Source organism: Leptidea sinapis, chromosome 8 (genome assembly GCF_905404315.1).
Source record: "Leptidea sinapis chromosome 8, ilLepSina1.1, whole genome shotgun sequence".
NCBI lineage: Eukaryota > Metazoa > Arthropoda > Insecta > Lepidoptera > Pieridae > Leptidea > Leptidea sinapis.
Genome location: NC_066272.1, coordinates 1077666 through 1104076, shown reverse-complemented (window position 1 = coordinate 1104076; position 26411 = coordinate 1077666). Strand labels below are relative to the sequence as shown.

General features: G+C 31.9%; 2 protein-coding genes across 2 annotated transcripts in view; both read left to right on the top strand.

The window, feature by feature from the left end:
- The window catches only part of LOC126965630 (suppressor of lurcher protein 1), a 353858-nt gene that overhangs the window by 34136 nt on the left and 293311 nt on the right, over positions 1 to 26411 (top strand). The window contains exon 2 of the mRNA XM_050809301.1: positions 26362 to 26402. Coding sequence (XP_050665258.1) covers positions 26382 to 26402 — 21 coding nt within the window. The 5' untranslated portion in view covers positions 26362 to 26381. The remainder of the gene's footprint in view (positions 1 to 26361; positions 26403 to 26411) is intronic.
- Positions 1 to 26411, top strand: part of LOC126965631 (NADP-dependent malic enzyme) — a 282485-nt gene that overhangs the window by 219084 nt on the left and 36990 nt on the right. The gene's annotated exons all lie outside the window — the stretch shown is intronic.

The following is a 26411-nucleotide window of genomic DNA, read 5'->3' as shown; positions in this document are numbered from 1 at the left end:
GTTATTTAAAAAAAAAATCGAGATCTAAGAGGTCCCTAACGTAATAAATAATAACGTAAAGTAAAATAATAACGTAAAGTAATGATGATATTATAACTTCAGCGTAAAGACATCTGTTATATCTCCTAAATCGGAGACCTTGTAAACGCAAGAAATGAAAATATTTTTTTTTTAGAAAATACAACCGATTTAAAAAAAACAAAACAACAGATATATTTGCACTAAAAAGTAAAAAATAATTGCGTATTTTTATTTATTTAATTTTAGTTACAATTATTGTTATTTTTGGAATCGGTGTCCTCCCGCCGCTGCCTTTCGCCTTGTCACGTTGCGCGTGCGACACAAGCGCATCTCACCCAATCTTCCTTCAACTATGTATATAGGTACAAACCTATCGTGGCTGTCACCACCTCAAAAATAACAATTATTTTTTCTATCAATTTTCCTAGCCAGAAAGCGAACCTGTTATTTAAAAAAATACAAACATTATTTTTTACACCATATTATACACTAATTAGGAACGAATTCTAGAAAATTAAGACGTTCAGTAAATTTAAAAAAAGAGCTCATTGAAAAAAACATATTTTTAAAGTGGAAACTTCTATAAGCAGGTTTATATGATTAGAAAGGATTAGAGAAGTAAATTCATGTAACTCGTCACTCAATTTATATCAAAATAAGACTTTAATTTTGACTTTTTCTATAGGGTTTCTTGGCTGATCTTGAACTACCAATGGTTACTTTACCAGGCAGATCTAAAAACAATATTTTTATATTAAGTGGCTTAACCAAAAGTTGAAAAAGTTTCTGGTGTTACATTCTTCTAGATTATTGTTTCAAGCTTATTAATTGAAGTCATTCTATTGTTGCTCTATGCTTAAATTAAGATTAGATTCAGATTTAACCTCCTAAAACTAACTGCCAGGTTTTTTAATTTTATAACATCTTTTGTAGCCATGATAAAATTTTGGTTCAATAAAATTTAGAAGTATGATGTTTATGCCTACTTATGTATTTAACAGTAATTCAAGTTTCATCATGTATTTTATTGCAGGTTTTCATAAAGGAAAGTCTTCGGTCTTCAGACCATCATTCCCAACTATAAAAAGCAATAAATTACTGCTTACATTGAATAGCATGCATATCTGAAAAACAAAACGAATAATGACATATCATAATGTGCAATTCAATCAATCGTATGTTTAAGATATTTTAATAAAAAGCGCTTTTATTAAATGAGCAGTTTCCAAAACGAATATTTGTATAACTAAAAAAAAACTTTTACTATAGATAACTGAGTTTAATAATTTCCCCTCACTAGTCCCTACTCAATTAGACTATATTTTTATAGAAACATCTAATTTTATTTGGAATTTTTTCTTAATCAATTTGTCATCACTGCGTGCGAAGTAACCGAAAGATAGAGTAACCGATGATAATTGCCTACAATTCATAGAGTTCATAAGTTCATATCTTATTTTTAAGTCTTCTTTTATAAATCAATTTTTAGGAGATTGTTCAAGTCTCACACGCACAGTGGTTAAGCATGGTTTTGAGATGTAATAAGTCACTAACGCACTGGCTGTAAGTTGCAGCTAACGTGATAGCTCGTTGTGTGTCTTTTTCAAGGTTACACTATTAGTTATGATTTAGATGTTAGTACATCTGACGAAGTATTCATTATTAGGCAACCAGTTAGCTGGTTTTAGGACAAAGCCTATGCTTCTTCCAGTCTTCTAAGTTGCGAGTGAACTTTCTGTCTCTTTTCCATCCTCAGCAACTAGTTGTGTAAGAACTTCTCTATTCTTTAGGAACTATAATCTACGTTCAACTGTCGATCTAAGACAAATCACTCTGAAATGAACTTATACCACCGTGTATTTAGTTGAACATGCGCTGAGGAACTTTAAGAAAGCAACTAAAATCACCTTTATAACTAGTTACAATTCTGTAATGTCTCTGGTCCTACAATAGTCCATGAACGGCGGTGAGCTGACTATTACGTGACCGTTTCTATACCATGAAAATACACAACATAAGATCTTCTCCACATGTCCCTCTGTTTATGAAAAAGTATCTACAAGTTGCTTGGTGTTAGTATATTTGGCACGATATCGGTCCGTTACAGATAATACCAGATGTTGTACACTGGCCGCTTGCCACAGAACTGGTTAGTGGCAACATTGTGTGCTCTGTCACAAGCACGCCACCGAGACAAATATCATTCAATAGCCAGCCTCCAATAGTATAGGTTTTTATTGCCAGCTGCCCTCTTTCATATTTTGTTTAAGAGGTTTAAATCAAAATGGCATTGGCGCTCAGGATGAAATCATTATTTGAATTCCCACATTCTTAGTACCTTGCGTTTCTGCAAGCTGTAATGTTATTAGTGTTGAAATATCACATAATTTTAATATTTTTTTTATGGAATAGGAGGACAAACGAGCGTACGGGTCACCTGGTGTTAAGTGATCACCGCCGCCCACATTCTCTTGCAACACCAGAGGAATCACGCTTTTTTTGAAGGTACCCATGTCGTATCATCCCGGAAACACCGCACAAGGAAGCTCATTCCACAGCTTTATAGTACGTGGAAGAAAGCTCCTTGAAAACCGCACTGTGGAGGACCACACATCCAGATGGTGGGGATGATATCCTAACTTGTGGAGTGTCGTGCGAGGGTGGAATTCGGCGGCAGGCATCAGGTTAAACTAATTATATTTAAATAACAAATAGTATTTAAAGAAATCTCAGAGCTCAAATGATCATAGGACAAAAAAAAGTCTTCAAAATTATTACTTATAAGTTTTTTAAATGTGAACTTTAAAAAAAATACATTTTACATTACTGAATGATAATTTTAAATAGGACATAATGCAACGAAAGCTTTATCAAGATAAGATGTATAATATTATGGTAAAAAGAAAAGCGGAAAAATCAGTCGTCAGCGCTTTAATGCTTTTGACAGGTTGATAGCCTGTCCAATCATGATCCTGCTATGAACAATCTTGGATATTTTCCCTTTACCTTCTAAACCTTATTAATTTTTAAAATTAAGATCCTCTATGATTCACTGAATTTTTTAGGTAAGAGCGATGAAAATATATATGACTGAGCTCGTAGTAGCGACATTTCAATTATTTATTTAAATAAATGAACACTTTATATAAAGCTATACTAAAACTTTATATATTTTCGCGACACATTTCGTAAATAATGATCGTAAATTATTATATTCTATCAATATCATAATCATCAATACTTTTTGCATATTTAGAATATTTTAGGTATTTTTTTACACCTTAGGTTACATTATTGGAGTTTTAGTAAGGATCACTAATTTCACCCGGGGATAGTGTAGCTTCCCAACAGTGCTAACAAACAAACCTTCAAATCTTTTCTCTTTACAATATTAGTGTATATAATGCAAATGACATTTAAAAAATATTTGTAATAGTTAAATAACAACTGTGTCTATTTATTTACCACTTTAACGAAAACTTAATAAAAGGCAACGAACATAAATCTAATAAAGTTAGTTATTATATTATAGTATATTATAGTTGTGATGCGTTTACGTATAAAATAAATTATGTGTTACTTAAATTACGGTTTGAAATGTGTGGAAAAATTAAACTTATACAAAAAATAATGAAGTATTGTAACGCGCATGAGCCCTTTTACTACTCATGGCATCGTAGAGTAAAACGTAAATCTACTATATTTCATTCAATGACTGTCTAATATATAAAATTCTCGTGTCATGGTGTTAAACTTTGAACTCCTCCGAAATGGTTTGACCGATTCTCATGAAATTTTGAGTGCATATTGGGTAGCTCTGAAAATCGGACAACATCTATTTTTCATCCCCCTAAATGTTAAGAATGGTCCACACGATTTTTTTTTTAATTTTTGACATTTTTTTTAAATTTGTTTGATTATGAGTCATCATTAAAAAATACAAATAACTTCAAATTTTCACCCATCTACGATCAACAGTTACTTTTGTATCGCGATTTTAATATCGGCAATACAACGTTTGCTGGTTCAGCTAGTTATATTATAATATCACATATGACATAATTTATTACATTTTTGACTGAACTTAAATGATCTCCGATTTTCTATTGTTCCTCTTTCGCGACATCTGACTTTTGGATTTTAAATTTAATTATTTTCAACCGTCGCGGCCAACAGTATGATTTATATACAAAATACCTTGTGAGAAAATACTCTATTATCATCTATCTTGTTTATACATAGTATTTAATAGGTTATAGACATAACGGAGATACAGCAAGATAGATAAGGTGAGCGAATCTTAATAGATACATACAGTATAATTACTGTTACAGATTTTGATAGACAAGTCGTAAACAGTCAGCTACGCTTGGCATTAAATACTTAGTAATTGGAATATTAAGCCGCTAGCACACATTACCAAAAAAAGTGTGTATGTGCATATGTATTCACGCAAGAAACTATACTTCTTTGGCGTAACAAAGCAAAAATCCTTAAAATAATTTATTCCTCGTGCTATTCTATGTATGTACATATGTATGTACGTATGTGCATATGTATTCACGCAAGAAACTATACTTCTTTGGCGTAACAAAGCTAAAATCCTTAAAATAATTTATTCCTCGTGCTATTCTATGTATGTGCATATGTACATATGTATGTACATATGTGCATATGTATTCACGCAAGAAACTATACTTCTTTGGCGTAACAAAGCAAAAATCCTTAAAATAATTTATTCCTCGTGCTATTCTATGTATGTACATATGTGCATACGTATTCACGCAAGAAACTATACTTCTTTGGCGTAAAAAAGCTAAAATTCTTAAAATAATTTATTCCTCGTGCTATTCTATGTATGTGCATATGTACATATGTATGTACATATGTGCATATGTATTCACGCAAGAAACTATACTTCTTTGGCGTAACAAAGCAAAAATCCTTAAAATAATTTATTCCTCGTGCTATTCTATGTATGTACATATGTATGTACGTATGTGCATATGTATTCACGCAAGAAACTATACTTCTTTGGCGTAACAAAGCTAAAATCCTTAAAATAATTTATTCCTCGTGCTATTCTATGTATGTGCATATGTACATATGTATGTACATATGTGCATATGTATTCACGCAAGAAACTATACTTCTTTGGCGTAACAAAGCAAAAATCCTTAAAATAATTTATTCCTCGTGCTATTCTATGTATGTACATATGTGCATATGTATTCACGCAAGAAACTATACTTCTTTGGCGTAACAAAGCAAAAATCCTTAAAATAATTTATTCCTCGTGCTATTCTATGTATGTACATATGTATGTACGTATGTGCATATGTATTCACGCAAGAAACTATACTTCTTTGGCGTAACAAAGCTAAAATCCTTAAAATAATTTTTTCCTCGTGCTATTCTATGTATGTGCATATGTACATATGTATGTACGTATGTGCATATGTATTCACGCAAGAAACTATACTTCTTTGGCATAACAAAGCTAAAATCCTTAAAATAATTTATTCCTCGTGCTATTCTATGTATGTGCATATGTACATATGTATGTACATATGTGCATATGTATTCACGCAAGAAACTATACTTCTTTGGCGTAACAAAGCTAAAATCCTTAAAATAATTTATTCCTCGTGCTATTCTATGTATGTGCATATGTACATATGTATGTACATATGTGCATATGTATTCACGCAAGAATCTATACTTCTTTGGCGTAACAAAGCAAAAATCCTTAAAATAATTTATTCCTCGTGCTATTCTATGTATGTACATATGTGCATATGTATTCACGCAAGAAACTATACTTCTTTGGCGTAACAAAGCAAAAATCCTTAAAATAATTTATTCCTCGTGCTATTCTATGTATGTACATATGTATGTACGTATGTGCATATGTATTCACGCAAGAAACTATACTTCTTTGGCGTAACAAAGCTAAAATCCTTAAAATAATTTATTCCTCGTGCTATTCTATGTATGTACATATGTGCATACGTATTCACGCAAGAAACTATACTTCTTTGGCGTAACAAAGCTAAAATTCTTAAAATAATTTATTCCTCGTGCTATTCTATGTATGTGCATATGTACATATGTATGTACATATGTGCATATGTATTCACGCAAGAAACTATACTTCTTTGGCGTAACAAAGCAAAAATCCTTAAAATAATTTATTCCTCGTGCTATTCTATGTATGTACATATGTGCATATGTATTCACGCAAGAAACTATACTTCTTTGGCGTAACAAAGCAAAAATCCTTAAAATAATTTATTCCTCGTGCTATTCTATGTATGTACATATGTATGTACGTATGTGCATATGTATTCACGCAAGAAACTATACTTCTTTGGCGTAACAAAGCTAAAATCCTTAAAATAATTTATTCCTCGTGCTATTCTATGTATGTGCATATGTACATATGTATGTACGTATGTGCATATGTATTCACGCAAGAAACTATACTTCTTTGGCGTAACAAAGCTAAAATCCTTAAAATAATTTATTCCTCGTGCTATTCTATGTATGTGCATATGTACATATGTATGTACATATGTGCATATGTATTCACGCAAGAAACTATACTTCTTTGGCGTAACAAAGCTAAAATCCTTAAAATAATTTATTCCTCGTGCTATTCTATGTATGTGCATATGTACATATGTATGTACATATGTGCATATGTATTCACGCAAGAAACTATACTTCTTTGGCGTAACAAAGCAAAAATCCTTAAAATAATATATTCCTCGTGCTATTCTATGTATGTAGAAAGAACAATATTGTAAAAATCTAGCAACGATGGCTTTGACAATTAATTATTTAATAACAAATACGGCTGTACGGGCTTGAGCCCTTTGCCTATCCTAATAATGGACGAAGAAACCAAAAAATAATAACGAATGCCGCAAACGTCAGAAAATTTTGGGAACCAACTTCACCCTGTTACTTTTGTGTTACAGTGATGCACGCGCATCTTAAAATTTCACTCTCATAATTTCTTCATAACGCGCCTAAAGAAGTATAATTTCAATTATAACGTATTATCGGGCTATGAGGTTGTCTATATGCTAGCACCCTCTAAGTCTATGGTATAAGTAGAGACTGTAAATGTGATGAAATAAGATTCCTGTAGAAATAAGTGTTTAGTGACAAGTCTACCGAGCTACTTAATAGATAAAATTTCTCCACACAATGAACATTTGTAAGAGGATATTAATTAGCTTGTTTTCTGGACAGAAAATTGGGCTAAGAAGACCTTTTACATTTCGTATATAATTAAGAACCTCTTTGACAAAATGTATTATTTAATGCCCAACTGCCCAATTGCTAGATACAATTAATTGTAGAATGTTGATAAAGTAAAAGGTAACTTAGGGGATGAGTAGGTGAGGTTAAGTGTAACAATTGATTTACGTTTGGATGTTTTTTAATGAAATTAAGGGATGAGACGAGCAGGAAGTTCAGCTGATGGTAATTGATACGCCCTGTCCATTACAATGCAGTGCCGCTTAGGATTCTTGAAAAACTCCAAAAATTCTGAGCGGCACTAACACTTTCGTCAACTTGAGACAAAAGATGTTAAGTTTCATTTACCTAGTAATTTTTTACTAGCTACGGCATCCTTCAGACCGAAACACAATCATGTTTTTTTTTTTGCACATTACTGTTTCACGGCAGTAAGGCGCTGTTGTGGTACCCATTATCTAGCCGCCATCCTGTGCACAAGAGCCTCCCACTGGTAAATAAAGTAATCCGGTGATTAGAATATATCCAAATAGGGTAATAGGACTTTCTCAGAGCATATTCTGAGACATTCTCTGTTGTAAAATGAAAACCAGTTACCAATGGACATGTAGAATACCAGAGCGAGTTCAGGAGATGCGTTGTCGTTTAAGGTTTGTGTTGTTTCGGAAAACTGCAGCTGAATTGAAAGAAGCTATATCATTGATCTCCCTTCTTCTTAACTTACGCAGTTTTTATATAAAATGGAATTCAGTATTATTTTTCCGACAAGGAAATTAAATTAAAAAACAGCCTTACAAAAATGTTATGAAAAGCACGGTTGAAATCTATTTTTTCTTTCTCCGCTCGCTATACCATGTTTGAAAGGGATTAGGTATCTCACAACCCATCTGCACAAATAATTATACCAATAAAATGACAAAATTACTGAGAAGGTGTGCCATTATAAGATAACATAAACAAAAACTCTTTATTACAAATATAACATAATGTGATTGCAGAGAAAGTATATTAATCAACCATTTATATTCGCCTAAGCATGCCTATATTTCAGTGGTACAAGGCTTTGAAAATTAAGAACGGTTAAATTAGTATTTCATACTTTAATTAGTCACGCAAATCAAAGTAAAATTGTAAAAGTTTCAGTTCCAGCCATGAACGTGGCAGAACACACGATAGGATCTCGACCGTACAGTCACGTAAACTAAACTATTGTACATACAGTGGGAAACTTTACGAGCAACACGCTTTGAATACAGCTGTATACGTGGCTTCTGTTCTGTTAAAGAAAATACGCAATCTTTTATTAAATATACGTCAAACATGCTCAGTTTTAAGGTTTCGTACCTACAAAATAAGATAAGGAATATCTCATAATTCAGAAACGTGGTGGAAAATTCTTGGATCAATATACAGCCTGTTATCAGATCAATTGAAAAATGCGGTCACTGTAGCTTGCCATTTAAACTCACTTGTTAATTTAAATCTGTAATCACGATATTTGGTGAATGAAAAAAAAGTAGACGTAAGATACATATCGTTTTATTTGCAGTCTTCTTAATTCTTCAACACTCAACGCTAGGTGAACGTTTCAGATTCACACTTCGCTGCTTTAAGGGCTGTCTGTCCTTGTATCAACGTTCTGTATCTTATAAAGCACAATACAGACAGCTGACAATTTGACGAAAACCATGATGGTGAATTAAAAAATCCGACATGCAAATAAAAAAGTATGACAAACTAAACATGTACAATAGTAAGAAGCCATGTGCAACACTCATTTGACTGGTATTTTTATTGACTTCCATTTCCCTTTCGGTGAAAATTTTACCAAACATGTTAAAAGAAGGATGAGGACTGATATAGTGGTTAGTGACCCTGCCCGATGCGCTAGAGTTCTCGAAATTCGGAAGTTGCAAGTATTTATATTATGAATAGTTGATTCCTCGTCAAGAATGTTTGTAAGTTTTATTGTATTTTAACTATGTATTATTGTGATAAATACACCGTTGTCTTGCACTCATAGGCGGTGCCTTGATTTAGGCAAAATAATATATGTTAGTATATCAATATTATTATTATCATAAGGAATAAAAATTAAGCTTTTAATCGTCTGTATAAAAAATGCGCAAGGCAATATACTGCTTATTTCATTCTAAATTGTTTGTTGAGAGTTACATCACTCAAAACAAAAATTTCCGCTTTGATGAACACCTCAATTAAAAATTACAAGAGAATGTGTTCATTTCATTTTAGATAAGCGAGTTACGATATTCGCCCTTATTCCATTTAAACAATAAATTATCGCCGATTTCGAGGTAGCTTTGTTTCTATTATTATGGAAATTTATTTCGGCTCTTGAATAGAAACGTTCGGAAGCATTTATTTATCTAGTAAATCTCGTTATAAAATACTTTGGAACTCGTTAATTTCGCTATTTATATAAACAACGATGGATTTACACTCGCTCTTGAATTAATTTAACTCAAACATTAAACACATTTTATGAATAGGTAAACAAATCACAGCTTCAATAGATTGGATTAATCCCAATGTATCAATGACTAGCTCCCGCCCGCGATGTCGTCCGCATGGACGCTATAAGCATCAAAAACACTATGACCACTTCTAGCGTGACAATATTTTGTCCCGACATCTTGAAAAACTTGATTGAAATATGTTCAGTAGTTTTTGCATTCTGCTAATCACCATCATCATCATCACCAGCCGGGAGATGTCGACTGCTGGACAAAGGCAACTCCAAAGACCTTCAAGACGACCAGTCCTGCGCTGCCCTCATGCAACGTATTCCGGCGATTTGAGGAGTTTACTGCCCCTAGGGCCATCTGTCCGTTGACTTAGTGCTCTGCCCACTGCCACTGCAGTTTCGCCATCATTAGGCTATGTCGGTGACTTTGTTTTACCTAGACAGACAAAATTCTATGAAGTGCATTTCTGTTTTCGAACTCTTTTGATTGTTTGTATCTACTCATATATAAGGTGCAGTTTTTACTTTGTTACTATTTTATTTGTTCAATGTATGGGTTTTGTGATTTTTTTAATAAAATAAGTATTTTTAGGGTTAGTAGGAATTTTATTGTATTATTTCTTATTCGAATGACTCTAGTAAATTTATTTTCCTCTAGAATTTGATTTTAATATCGAATTTAACTCTCAGATTGTTTGTGATATTTCAATTATTACAATTTTTAGCTTTGGAATCCTTTACTTTATACGTGAATAAATAAGTCTTTTGTTATTTCTGTATGAAACATTTATACAGCTTTGAACTATTTTGCGAAAAATAGTTTGAGTTGTGTAATTGTTTTATTAGAAAAAATTGTTTAATACTTTTGTTAATTGCATCGATATTACTTGTAGCAATATTATCCATGTTTAGTTACTTGTTGACTTGTAAACATGTATTTATAAATAAATCATACAAATGTGATATAAGACTAATTTGATATGAAACCAGTACAAAGGATTCACATGATATTGTTATCTCACTGACAATATAATAGGCACGTATCTTCGTTTATACAAACTGCTCTTTTGAACGGAGACGACAAATTTTCAAAGAATCTTATCCGCCCGCTTCCACAAAGGAATCTAAGAAAACTTTAATGATGTGTGCATACTTTGAAAAATATATTCCTCGTTTTATTCAATCTTTATTTGGATGCTTTGAATATTTGGTTGTTAGATTGTGATGAAATATTTTATTTATGTAAGACAGTGTTTAGGTAGTGCTCCTTACAGTAATGATTCATGAGATATCTTTAATATGATTTGCATTTTATATACTAAAAAACGAATAATTAATGACTTAACATAAAAATATTAAGCTTAAATTATTTACAAATATTTTTATTACATTGCCGTCTCATTTTTTTTCGTTCATCTCGCATCGTTGTCGCATTACTTCTAGCCGCAGAGCAGGAGTGAAGTTTAATCGTTAATTTCAACTATTGCTTATTAGTCAGTTTGGCCGAGTGGAGTAAAGTCTCAGGTCGAACCTCTGGTTTCCGAGACGGAGCGTGGGTACCGAGCGAGCAAACCCACCTGAAAAATATTTTTTTTTTCATTAATATATTTTTATTTTATGACCAAGTTAAGCATAATATATACATAAATGACTTTTTTTTCATTATAATTATGCTGATATTAATACATTATTTAACGAAAAAAAAATTTTTATGAAACTTGAATCGTTTTGTTTGTTTAATTATTACAGCACTGGTGTAAGTTGCCATCGAACGTGAAACGTTCAGAACCATCGTAGAAGACAATCTATTCCGTGAAAAAGACACTTAGCACATTAACTTACTCTAGTAAGTTATTCAAAATTATTAAAATCGTGAAAAATGCTCAAAAGAGTTATTATAAGTACAGTAGATGCACACAATGTAAAGGTATGCACAATTTAAATTAATATAATATCAAATAATTTTGAAGTTATATGTAACTTTAATTATAAAAAATTATCAACGCCGCAAAAAATGGTATATAAGTGAGCATAACGATTATTATTATTATATCGATTAAGAATCCGTAGTAAGAGATTATTGAAGATTATAATATCGAATATATAAAGCACATTATATCGAATTACTAACCCATAGTATTAATTAATATACTGCCTTATGATCTGTATTGGTATTATGTCCGGAATACGATTAAAGCGCTTCAGACACGAATAATAATTAGAACCAACTTTCCTTAATCGACATTACAATATGCTGCAATTGGATTACCCGATAATGAAGAATATCACCAAATGTTGTCTTTTCCTTGCTGTATGATATATTAAGAACAAAATAAATAGGATATTAAAGTATGTGTGTACTTTTGTACGCACGCAAGAAATAATAAAGAAGTAATACATATAAGCAACAAAACAAAAATCCTTAATTTTCGTGCTATTTTACGTTTGTGGAAAGAAAAATATTGTAAGAAGGTATTAAATACAATCAAATATTATTATTTTACGTATGTTTTACAACTTAAAATTGTTTAAATCTCGTCCAGCGTGGGTTACAAGAAGTTTGGTAGCTGAAGTATGATACAAATGGTCTAGTTGACCAGTTAACGTCAGGCTGTCGTTTACTCAGTGAGTCTTTTACTCGCTTATGTAAACAAAATATGTTAACATTAGTTTAATAAAATATGCTTTTTTGACAGTATAAACAATATATTTATTTATACGTAAAAATTTTAAAATAAAGGAAACAAAGATTCATTTCATCGTCGATCAAAACTGACAATAAAAATCATAAGCTTTACCACCACAGACTGGCCGACTACTTAATAGTTTAAAATAATAATCTTTGAACCATTATGCAGTGTTATTTGTAGTAAAGGCCTGAATATAATGTCTATGCTATCGTTTTGTTCGGAGCCATGTTTTATCCACTGCTGTCCCTTACAGCAATATATGTCAGTAGCGAGTGTTCCGACCATGTGTTAGCGCGGTAGTTAATCTATTTAATGAATTTTCATAGACAGCCTCGACTCATATTGAATCTATTCACGACATACTTGTGACACATGTTTCCTTAATAACACTTTAATGCGTCCGGTTTTTATGAGATGTCCATCGACGATTGATTACAGCGGCTATTGCTTTCTAAATAAATTGTTTGTGTCATCTGGGGTTGAGGAAATACAATTTTCGTTTATGTGTATTTTTTTAATATTTATACGTAACAATGTTACAAAGTTTTCCGCCATTTATAAATGGCGGAACATATATGTTTGATCACTAAACTCTTTGAATTGTACAAATTAAATTTGTTATCAAAATTTATGAATGAAGCAGGACTCGATCCCGCGACTTCTCGGGTTCCGCTCGAGCACTCTTACCAATCGAGCCACGTTTGAGTGACGTATGGTTTGTAAATCTTGGTGTGTCTTGTTCAAGTCTCAGGTTGGAGTTGTCAGGTCCATGAATTGTTTTAATATTGAAATTTTCCAGATTCTTTCTTTTTATAGTAAGGGCCCACTTTCACCACTACTACGTCTGTTTTGGCATAAAAATGACATCAGTAGAAAAATAAATAACTTTGATATCAATTTGATAGATAGGATTTGGTCATGTATACAATGTATGTTACTCAAACCAAAGAGTAGTAATGGATACTGATGTATTAACTCAAACCTTCAAAATGTTAAATAACTATTTGATAAATTGTTAAGGTGAATTGAGAAGCACCTTTAAATTCTGAAATTTGTAAAATTTTCATTTTATTCTACTTTATGTAATGTTTTACTAATTTTACCTAAGCAATAGAAACTCGAGTACATCAAGAATAGGTAATTACTTCAAAAAAATTTTTTTTACGTGTCATAGCTTTATATATATATACAGTCGTGGTTAACTAATTAGGGACATTCAAGATAGTCAAGAGAAATAATCAGTTATGTACATATAAATATAAAACCCTATTGATTTCTCAGTAACTATTATTTGCATAGTTTGGTCCAACTATTATGCAATAAATAGCTGTAAATAAAAGATTAAATGAATAGAAAAAAGTGTTTAATATCCAAGGTTAACCATGTATACAATTTAAGGTATAATTTCGGTAGCTGGACATTTAATTAAGGAAAGTAAAGTAAAATGAAAAATAGAGTTAAACAAAACTAGTTATCTCCAGTATTTTAATTTCTTTAACAACTCCATTTTATTACGTGTAAAATAACCCAGTAACCTTTGTTAGTTATTATCGCTAGACACCGATGTGGCATAGACATTATCAGTTGCTGACATGTTTCGACAGGAATGTTTGTCCATGCCTCACGAAAAGCTTCATTAAGTTCATCTAAAAATATGGTACGATAAGTGGCAACTTTTTCTTGATTTCGTGCCAAAGGTGCTCGATTGGGTTGAGATCCGGGCTATTTGCTGGCCAATCTAGCACTGATACCGGCTGACTGTTATGAAACGACTTGACTGAACGGGTGGTATGTTTCGGGTCGTTATCATGCTGAAACATCCATATAATAGGGAGATGTTCCTCAGCGTAGGGAAGCATAGTTTCCTCTAATATTGCCTTGTATTGATGTTGGTCTAAATTACCCTGAACTTTCCTCACAGGTCCCACTCTACGTCCAGAAAATGAACCCCACATTTTAATGTTTCCACCGCCATGTTTCACCTCCTTTTTGTGAATCTTGGATTCATTTCCGCTTTTACAGGACGCCGTACGTATTTCCTTCCATTTGAAGAAATCAAATTAGCCTTGGCTTCGTCAGAGAATAATACGTGTTGCCATTGGTTTGTCCAATGTAAATATTTACGTGCAAACGTCAAACGTGCATTTCTATGTTCTTTCTTCAACAACGGTACTTTGCGAGCCACTCATTCGAACATCCCTGCTTCTATCAGACGTCGTCTAACGGTCCTCGCTGTAACAGCGGCTCTTGCGTCCGCCCCAAACACTTCGTGTTTAATTAAAACAGAGCCTAAAAATGGATCTTTCTTAGCTAACCTAGTTATCATTCTTCATCATCTTCTTGCGGAGTTGTTTTTCTCGATATTTTTTATCTGGGCACATTTAAAGCTGTGTTGTTGCGCCTGAAATGTTGCACTGTATTGCACACCATAGTTTGTTAAATATTCTGTTATCCCTCGGTATGACCAACCACGCTCGACAAACTTCATGATGATTTTTCGTAGTGTTGCCTCGCAACTTTTATTTTTGCCCATTTTTCTTCAAAATAGTTCTCAAAACTTAAAAATAATAATCTTGATTGCCGCCAAAACTACCACGAAACAATAGGAGAAGATATAAAAAAACATTGAGATTCAGATTTTGAAATTAGAACGCAATATCTCAGTGTCCCTAATTAAATGACCAGCCAGCATTTTTTGGACAAATAACACTGTGATAATCTATCGGCTATACTGTAAAGAGTTTTAATGTTTAGGAAGTTGTTATTGTTTGTATAATCGGGCACATAAATGACTAATTATACTTACATGAAAGGGATATGAAATCTTGTTGAGACTCGTTGGAAAATAAAAAATAAATTCACAATTTGGTTAAACTACAGAGTGTCACTAATTAGTTGACCACGACTGTATATATATGTATACTGTTGATATATCTGTATTATTTATTGAATCGAGTCGACAACTCGTGAGTCTACCTTGGTCAAGCCAAGGTCTGCCTTCAGCAGAGTTAGCAATAACCCTGATCAGTGAAGCTATCAGAGTATTCAAGATTGTTACTCAGATTTGAGGTGATCACCTTTATCCATGACATCATCAATGGTGCGGTGACTCCTGGACAAATTGAACCAAATGATCCAATTCTCAAGCATCACGGGGTTTAACTTATAAACTGCGATTTGTTATTACAATTAAGATAAAATCAAGGTTAAGATCTCAGCGATACAAAAAATCACTTAACACATTTTTTGTTTTATTTATAAGCATTTTACATTCATTTAAAATGTCTATAATATATCAAATTAGGCCAATAAATCAAATTGGGAAATTTAGCTATCCAATTCACACTGTGCCCTCTCTGTTGAGTATTTTTGAAAGCCTTCATTAAATATTCCATCAGCTATAATGCAATATTCCTAGCGGGGATTGAACCTGAATCCCGTAACTCATCAGAAAATGAATAATGCCACTGAACCATCGGGTCATCAAAATTAAGCCAATCGTTGTTGATATTGGTTACAAACGCCAGCGCTCCTCGACTCGCAATATTAATTTCGTTCAATTGTTTCGAAATATCAAAGTTTCTCGTAAATGCAATAAACGAAGTGTTCACATAGCTCGAGGGAAGCACGAACAATATAATGTAAATGGTCATTGGAATTTAAGACTGGGATAAAAGTTTTGTACACGCGAACTACTCCGTGCCGTCTGACTGAGTTTAGATTGAATAATTAACTGGGTGCCTTCGTTTTGTTTCTTTTTGGTACTATTTCGGCACTAATCTATATTTATTTACTTTTTCATTATTACGACTCTTGTAACTTGAAGGCTTAGATCATATATACATCGAAAAAAATTGAGTTTGATACTCAAAGTGACATGCTAATCTCGAGTGTAAGACGTAGCTTGTCACGCACACTAAAGTAATAAATTTGAGCTGCTTTCATCGGTTGTCTAGCAGAAAGAGGGTCTATCTAGTCGTACAACTTATCAAAATCACTTTATTCATTTAGATCAAGGAAATGGCACAATTTTTTTTTTCTTTTTACCATTCACTTCTATAGAAAACGTTAAAGCTTTACTGAGAAGAAGCGGCAAGAAACCTATAACCACTCTTTCAATCCAACATTTACAGTTTTATCGTACGTATATACGTTAAGTGGTGCAACAAAAATACTGAAAGGTCAAATACTCTTTTTTTTTTTTAATATATTTATTTAAAACTTTACATATTTATATAAATAAAGCAGCAACCAAAAATCACGAAGATTTGTCCGGATTGCTAACATGAGTTGAGTTCGCAATGATAATTAAAATAAGATCAGAAAAAACTTAAGTAAGTACATACACAAGGTTTACAAGCAAAGCATCACTAGATCAGGTTCGCATTCAACCGGTCATCGTTGATTCATATCTCTATGCGAAAGCGGGACACTGCTATCTTTCGATCGCGCTATTCCGTCGCACACGCACAGCGATATGTCTATTCGCTCGGCCGGTGGGCGGTGACAAAGAACCCGATGTTTGACCCACTTAGAATGTAAGCTACAGGGTGTTCAAAAATTGCAATTTTAACTTATCTCTAATATTTTTTTTGGTGATGCTAATTTTTACAGATGGATCAATATCATTTAATAGCCGAGGAACCAAATATTGTGTTGTGCGCGAACCATAAATGTTATTGGACTTTAATGTTTTTAAGTGATTATTTGTGATTTTCCTAGTGATTATTTTATGACAAATTTTACTTTGAATTTCATGATTAAAAAATTGTTCCTTAAGAAGACAATACTTAAATTTTGTGTGTATTGGTAAGATTTTACAGTGCCTGAAGAGATCGTTATATTCATTCGCTTTATGTTGTTCTTTTACTACTGGGGAGACTATTTCTTTAATTATCCTAATTTGCATGTTTTGTATTTTATCTAGGTAGGTCTTAAATGTTCTGCCATAGCTGGTAATACCATAACTTATAATGGAATCGGCTAGTGAGTTATATAATAATAATAATATTTTATATGGTATTCTACCCTTTATTAAAATTAAATTGGCTAAAAATGCTCTGAGTTTGTCACATACAGTATTGATATTATACTTATTATTATATATACTCAATGCCATACATTTTAGTTATTGAGTTCAGTAAATAAATAAAGGTGTTATGTAAGAATTTAATTAACGATCACAAGTACATATATATATATATATATATATATATATATATATATAATTCGATCAATTGTAATATGTATTATGAAAATATATATTTTTGTAGTTTTGCTTGTAATTTCTACAAGCTTGTAGGTTTATTTTGTTTGTAAGTGCTACAAAACCGGTTTTTGAAACTCTTTCACTTATCAATTAACTTACCTAACTACATGATCAGCGAGTAATAGCGGGATATTTTATATTCAAGGAAATTAAAGATACATGCGAAAATGCGATCGCTAAAATCAATGGCATTAAAAACAAGTTATTAACGATATTAACAATATTTTTTTTGACACCTAAAACTAAGTGAGGACGCGTTACCAGTAGCTAGCCAACAGAACTTTCTTTTGAACTTTACTTCATAAAAATTATTAATTAATAACTTGTACATGTTTTCAAAACCACGAATTCAGATCATTTAACTTAGAGTTAATAGATATACATTAAATGTATAATTTAATATATTCCTGCAAGCAAATGTATGATTTAATTTTTGTCTTATAAATGCCTTTGCCTTCTAAAAGAGCGCGTACACCTTTCATAAAGGCCGGCAACGCTCCTGTGATTCATCTGGTCATCAAGAGAATGTGGGCGGCGGTGATCACTTAACACCAGGTGACCCCTACGCTTTTCCTTAAAACGTTTGTGTTTTTTTTTATAAAAAAGAAAAAAATATAAATAATGTTAACAATTTGAACATAACTTAAGTGGCACTTTTTTAAATTCCATTATATTTTATTGAGTAGGTACATTATGATCTTACATGAAGTTTGACCCAATTTTACGAGATACCATAAATCTCGCAGCTCATATCGCTAAGATAGCTAAGCCATCTAAGTTATTCTGCCAGGCGTTATATTACTCGACATATTTTAATAAAAGCCGTCTTCAAATTCTGTTCATCAGATTAATGACACCATATGTTGGCTTGATGGCACAGATCACGCGAGATATCAAATGCGATTCTCTAGAGTTGCAAAGGAAAAGAAATAGCGTTTTTATGTAGAAAAAGGAAATGAATGACAAATGACAGAAATGTTCATAAAAATACTCTTCAACATTAACTTGAGGAAAACATGTGATTTAATATTGAAGCCTATATTTTTACGAGTTGGTTTGTTGCTTCATCGGATTGTTTTTATTAAAAAATATTTCCATCCCGAAAAATAATTAAGTCCTGTTAAACCCATACACGCTTGCTAAACAAGGTAGACCAAAGCAAGTAACTTTAGTAATGAGTCAGTGATAACCAAATTCAATATTAATATAGGTGGTGTAACAATTAACTCTGGGAGACCGGCAGGTTACCGGGTTTAAGTTTAGTTGAGCGAGCGACTAGGTATAGGATAAAGTTTATCTACAGCAAAACTTGAAAAATATATGATTTTAATATTTTTCTATAATTTGTAGACCATATCTAATAATAGCTATGAGTGGCTAAGAGATAAAAATCGAAAATTATTATAAAATCAAATTCAAATAATCTTTATTCGATTAGGCTTAAAATAAGCGCTTTTTAATCAACACTACAAATATTTCTATTGAATTACTGTTAATGTTCTGAAGAGGTAGAGCACGTGAGAAGAACATACAAGAATCTCAACGACCACTCTTTTCCATCAATAGAGCATTTTGTAAGATGGTGTATTCATAGTTAAAAGTGTTTTGAATATTAAATATTCCATAAAAGTAATAAAGAATTAAACGAATAAATATAAGTTATACTTTATTGAATTCATTAATCTTTATAGCTTGAATTTATTGTTTGTGTTCAGATGTTTTGTGAACACGATGGTCATGATTACTGTCATAATTAAAATTTATATGATCACCGATCCTAAATACCAATAATATACTGCCATCTAATGATGTAATCGAAAGCTATTATCAAATTACTTTCTATCGCTGTCTACCTACCACTATAGCAACCATTCATTTAAGCGTTAGAAATTAGTTGTTGGTTGACTTTACTAATAATTTACAAGTTATTTATTGATAATATTATAAACACAAAGCTACTTCTTGAATGAAGTGGAAGTAGCTAGCCTAAAATCTTAGATAATTTATAAGTCTAGACAGAGCCGCTTGCTGCTATACAACCAATGAAAAAAGGCCAGGTTCATCACTTTAGTATGTGTGACAAGCTACGTCTAAGAGCGCTTTCGCACTATTTCCAATCCGTATCCTTGAAAACACGGTCCGAAGTAGTCGTAGAACTATGTCTATGGTAGTTTACGCACTAGATCCATTTTTCACACCGGACCGTATTATGACGGGTACGGATCGGATTCGGATCGGACGTAGTGCGAAAGCGCTCTAAGACTCGCGATTTGTATGTCACTTTGTGTTAATTTGTGTGTGCGTTGCTGAAAATCGACTATCTAGGTATATAAATTAACTAAGGCAGAAATATATATTTTATTATAAAGCCAGAGAGGGTTATCAATAAAGTAGGAAACGAATAAGCGCGCAATTAACTTGGCCGAAAGATCGACACTTAAACTACTCCAACAACTGGCACGAATACAATAAAATAGCATAAATAATATAGTGTGAAATAAAATTCGAAGTATGTACAAATATTAAAACATTTAACAATGCAATTTGTTCTGTTCCGAATACACTGATGATTCAGTGTAAAGTGTCAAGAGTTTGATTTATTGACACTCGACACTGCTACTGACACGACACTATCAGATTTACAACGAAACGAAAATTGGTACAAATGACACTGCTCTCTACGTATTCAATATTTGACGTATCAGTTTGAATATGGAAATGATTAGTTTAGGATAGTTTTACTACAGTTAGTAAATGCAAAGATTATTGTTTTCGTTTGTAGACTGCCGTAGCTAATGAAATTAACTCTAATAATACTTAACATTGTATGTCTCAAAGTGGCTCTGAAAGCGTTTTAACAAAATTCAAATACTAACAAGTACATTTCTCTTAATATGTGTTGTTCTCATAATGTTAAACTACAGTTGTGAGACTGGAGCTCACACTAGATAGAACCTCTGCTGATGAGTCTCCTGACCTTACCACTCATAAGTAATTGCATCTTATTCTCTATATTATTGAGCCTAAGTATAAAACATGTTTGAGTGTACATACGTCTGTGTATGGGTTGTATGAATGCTTTCAAAAGAATGTCATTCTCTTATCAGTTTGGACTCAAAAGGCTGTCTGTATTTCTATAGTGTAAGTAATGTGATAAGCGTTTGTGTTAGAATTAAAGATCATAATATGATTATGAACCTCTCTATTATATATATATATCTATTTGAAGTTACAGTAACCCCAATGTTACATACAGATTTTCTGTTTCATCATGATCATAACTACATCGCTCAGAATCATGTCAATCAACAACCTGAGCGGCACTTCATTGTAATAGATTATTGGCGACGGATCCCTTACTTGCCATGTATCCTTCTCTTGCATGTCTTGTCACATTTACTTATAAAAAATACATTTTCTTAAACAATAATGTTTTCATCCCGACCTACTTCTAGTCTATTTTAAAGAATAAAATTACCACTGATTGTTTACTAAGCTAACGACCTAGCTCAGCCATTTAATTTATAATTATCGTTCTCAATAGATTTAATTGATATCTACTGTATTATATAATTATAAAGCCCCGATTGAGATATGTTTTATTTGTAAATCCTTGAAAGTGTAGTGAAACGCTCTTGTTATTAATATCGTATCCAGTTCATGTTAGAAGTGTTTTGTTACGTATATTACTGAACTATTCGCGTTATTAAATTATGAATCTAAAGAGCTTCGATCGAATATTTGCAAAAAATTTTAACATATTTTTGTTTAATCTAAATGTGTAGTTAACCGGTAAATGTAACATAATCGGGTGTATCGATATGGTTTCGGTGTTTTATAGCATTCCAGAATTCTAAATTAAAATTGTTAAAAAAACTGCTTCATTAAATATTTTTGCTAATTTTGATTAAATTTTAAAGACATTTAAAAATAAATAGGTAGGATGTGTATAAATGTAACCTTACAACATAATATAATAGTATTCCTTAGAGGTGACAGAAAAATGAAAATATGTATATATCATATGTGAAAAATGTTTTTAAGAAAATAACTAACCGTTAAAAGTTCTCACATCAAAAACAATTGTATTTCTTACTAGTTTCTTCAATTGAGTTTCTTTGATGTTTTTTGCCTACTATTTAGAGTATTAGCAAGTTATTTCAACAGTTATCCGTAGACGGTCAGCCGTAAAAACATCATAATTTTTAGTTAACTAATAAAATAGCTTTCGCGTCATGTTATGATGTTTATGTTGAAAGTTAGACAGTGTAATACACTTTCGGAGGAAAATAAAACTCAAAACGAAAATTTATACGCCAAAGTCTCTTTGTTGAGTTTTATGCGCGGTCATCTCATGAAAACTAAGTATAGTGTAAATTCTTAAAAGTTTCATACAAAGTTGTAGTCTTTACTAAAATGCAACACCAAAGTTTTGAGCTCCAGACCATTATGTATAGATACATACTGTTAAGTTATACGGTGTAAGCTATGGCACGTCACACTTTTGTTGGAAATTTAAAGGAAATTGCTATATTTCCGAACAAATTGCGGAAAGTGGCGCCTTTCCGTCTTTAACTGAATTTCAAGCGAAATGCTACTACGTGCGATATTATGTTGCAAAATATAAATTTTATTAATTTACTTCAATGGAGTTCAAAAAGTATTTTCTTAATATTGCATTTATTACCATTATATTTTATAATAATTAACCATATTTATATATAAACAATTATATTAATTAATAATAATAAACAATTTTTACTATTATTATATCATCTCTAATTTCTTCGGCCATCTATCGCATATCCCATAACAGTAGGCCGCGGAGTAGGAGTGAAGTTGAATCATTAATTTCATCTGATTCAATTCCCTAGAGGGAGCATGGGTTCGAATACCACAATTGACAAAGGTTTTTTTATGAAATTACGTTATAAATTTATGTATAAGTAAAACATAATATAAATAAATTTGTTTTTTTTTTTGCTTTCCATTGTTATGCTGGTAATCTATATCATTTATACATCTAGGTACACTGTGACAGCTGTGAAAACGTAGAAATAATTGAATTAAGAACTAACCTCCATTTTGAGCTATTCACGCACACTAATAAAAAGTGTGAGTGTAAGACGAATCTTGTTACGCACACTAAACTAATATTCCTGGCCTATGTTTATCGGTTATCTAACAGCAAGAGACTCTATCGAGTCGTATTAATTATCTAAGCTGATAATTATAAGTTTCACTTGCATCGTGGTTTGATAAGGCCAAACAATTACATTTTTTGTTTCAGTCGTTTTAATATGTATATTAAACATGAAGAAATTAGATTTGGCTTTTATTGACGACCTGTATAGCCAAGTGGTTAGGTTAAATCCTACCTACTAAGCTAGAGGTCCCGGTAGGTGCAAGCGTTTATATGATGAATATGGATGTTTGTTTCGAAGTCATGGATGGTTAAATTTATTTATGTATGTTTATATAAATTTATGTATGTTTAAGTAAGTATATTGTATTAAATATATCATTGTCTTGTAACCCATAACACAGGCTATATATGCTTAACTTGGGGCAAGATAATTTGTGTAAAAAAGTGTGTCAATATTATTATTATTAATATATACAGTTTTACAGGTTAAGTCGACCTAATTCCCTTTAAGTGCGAATAGATTACATCGTTTCTGACTGACATGACTATGAAATACCCTTTCCAAAATCTAACCATTTTCGAGATATTTGGTCTAAAGGAATAATAAGAATATATAAATAAGAAACTATAAAAAGTACCCGATTTTCGGCTATCAGCTTAAATATTATTAAATATTGTCGTTGCTATAATTTATTTTTACATGTAAAATAAGATGCTTTATGACCTCAATAACCAATATTGTATGTAATATTAATAAATAAGTCGACGATTAAAACTAATTAAAAACTAAACTAAAAATTAATAAAAAATTACAAAGATTTTTTTTTATTTATCTTGCTAGGATATTAGAAAAAATATTACGGCACCTGTTTTGCAGACACACATAAAAATACCTACTTTCTTCCAAACAGGTATTATATAAATAATAATCTAGGGTTTTATAAAATATTTGGAAAAATATACAGTTACATAGGCTACAGAGGAGGCATAATAAAAACTATTAAAACTATAAATAAAATAAATTTCATTTTCAACACGTCCACCTTTGTATAGCACACCTCTTCGCAGTCTTTTACGATATCCACTTATACGAGTATTTTAACTACACCAGTAGTTTCTATTTCCTTCTCATTTCATTCGCCGAATTAGTTATCTTATCTCTCAATTATCATTTTTCATTCATTTACATGTAAAAATCAAATAATAGTATTGTAAATGAGTATTGACACACTTTTCACACAAATTATCTTGCCCCAAGTTAAGCATATATAGCCTGTGTTATGGGTTACAAGATAATGATATATTTAATACAATATACTTACTTAAACATACTTAAATTCATATAAACATACATTAATACATTTAAGCATCCATGACTCGGAAACAAACATCCATATTCATCATATAAATGCTTCCACCTACCGGGATTCGAACCCGGAACTTCTAGCTTAGTAGGTAGGATCGCTAACCACTCGGCTATACAGGTCGTCAAATAGTAATGATAAGACTTACACATTTCAAAACATTTAAGCTGATAGTCGAAAATCGGATAGTTTTTTAAAACTTTTAAGTCCAAATATCTCGAAAATGGTAAGATTGGATAGGGTGTTTCATAGTCAAATCAGTCAGAAACTATGCGAAGTATACGCACTTAACGGGAATCTTTAAACTTAATCTGTAACCCTATGGAAAAGGTTAAATTCGATTGTTATGTTGCCAAATAAACTTCTTTAAATTGTGTTTTTACTTTTCGCCTGAAATTAGTTATGATGTTGCAACAGTATTGTATTAAATTTCCCTAATAGTTATTGTTATTACTTGTTCAAGGAAACAATTTACTTTATCGTTCCTAACATGGCAAACACTCGAGATGTGGAATGTTTTGAAAGCTTTTCGCATTTATTTTATTTACAGTGCTAGAACCCGTGGTTAAGAACTTATATTATATTATTACACATGGAAAACGTTTTGAAACGATTTCTTCAATAAAGCCTTGCTATTACCAAAATTATATCAGCACTTGAAGTATAACTACTGATTATTATTAATGATATTAATGTTGGAACAATTTAAACTCACTCAAATTAATATTCACTCGAGCTTGAAGCAGAGTCACCACTCTAAGCCGAGATCCAGACGTTTGCACTGGGTGTGGACCAATGGGCAAATATGATCTTAAACACTTTTCAAAGCTTTGATAAAAATATAAGAGTACTGGCAAAAGTATGAATGACTACTAGAATAAATCACATACTAAATCAATGAGTCTTCTAGGTGCGTATTCTATTTGTTGCGGAAAGTATGAAACACCATGACACATTAGAAAACTAAGTTTTTGGTTTTTTATTTTTATCGTTATAGTTATTTTCCACGAAATTTAGTCGTAAGTTACCTTTTAATATCTCAAATGCACTGTAATCTTTTTGATTTGAAATATTTCACCGGAAATCGAGGTAAAACGTTTTTAAGCCTCAAGCACCCCCCGTTTTCCATTTCCCGAGCTCAGATCGCCCGTAATTTATTTTTCCTTTCCTTTTTGTTACATTCTCCTCCTTTTACAATGGATGAGATTTAACCAAGATGAAATTAAAACGATATACTAAAGTCTATGGTCTTTTGAAGCTGTGAAAATATCAAACTTATAAGTAAACTTAAAAAGATCCGGCCCTTTATGTCACAAAAAGCGTATATTTCGATACACTCAGTATAATCAAAATTTATAGGGTATTTTTGACCTAGATATCTATCTTATATATATCTTAATATATATAAATTATGTGTCAAGTTGTATGTCCGCGATGGAATCCTAAACTAATGAACGGATTTTAATGGAGATTACTTCATGGAGTGCAGTTAAGTCCAACTTGAGAGAAAGGATAGTCTTTACTTTGTTTTGGGACCCATAATTATTTTTGTTTTCAATATTTGTTTTGTATGGACATATTTTCTATGAGAAAATTTAGTGACGCGCGGTTTGACAGTTCCACTGTGAAAAAATTTCATTAAAACAACAGGGTGCATATTTTATGAAATAATTCTTCATTTCGTTAGTTCGCCACAACGGCGCCTATTTCTGCCGTGAAGCAGTAATGTGTAAGCACTACTGCGTTTCGGTCTGAAGGGCGTCGTATCTAGTGAAATTACTGGGCAAATGAGACTTAACATCTTATGTCTCAAGGTGACGAGCGCAATTGTAGTGCCGCTCAAAATTTTTCAGTTTTTCAAGAATCCTGAGCGGCATTATCAATTACCATCAGCTGAACGTCTTGCTCGTCTCGTCCCTTATTATCATAAAAAAAATGTTTTGTAATATTATTGACAAATTCCTATAAAACAGTATTTTTTTTAGTATCTACAGAACAACATCTGTCGGGTTCGCTAGTACTATTATATATAGTATACTCTAGTATATTTTGTGTCAATGCCTTCAAAGAAAAATATCTCCATTTAGTTATTTATTAAAATAAATTATTATTTTCAGATCTGTGAAAAGTGACAAGAATGAACTTCAGAGATATGCAGGTAATATAA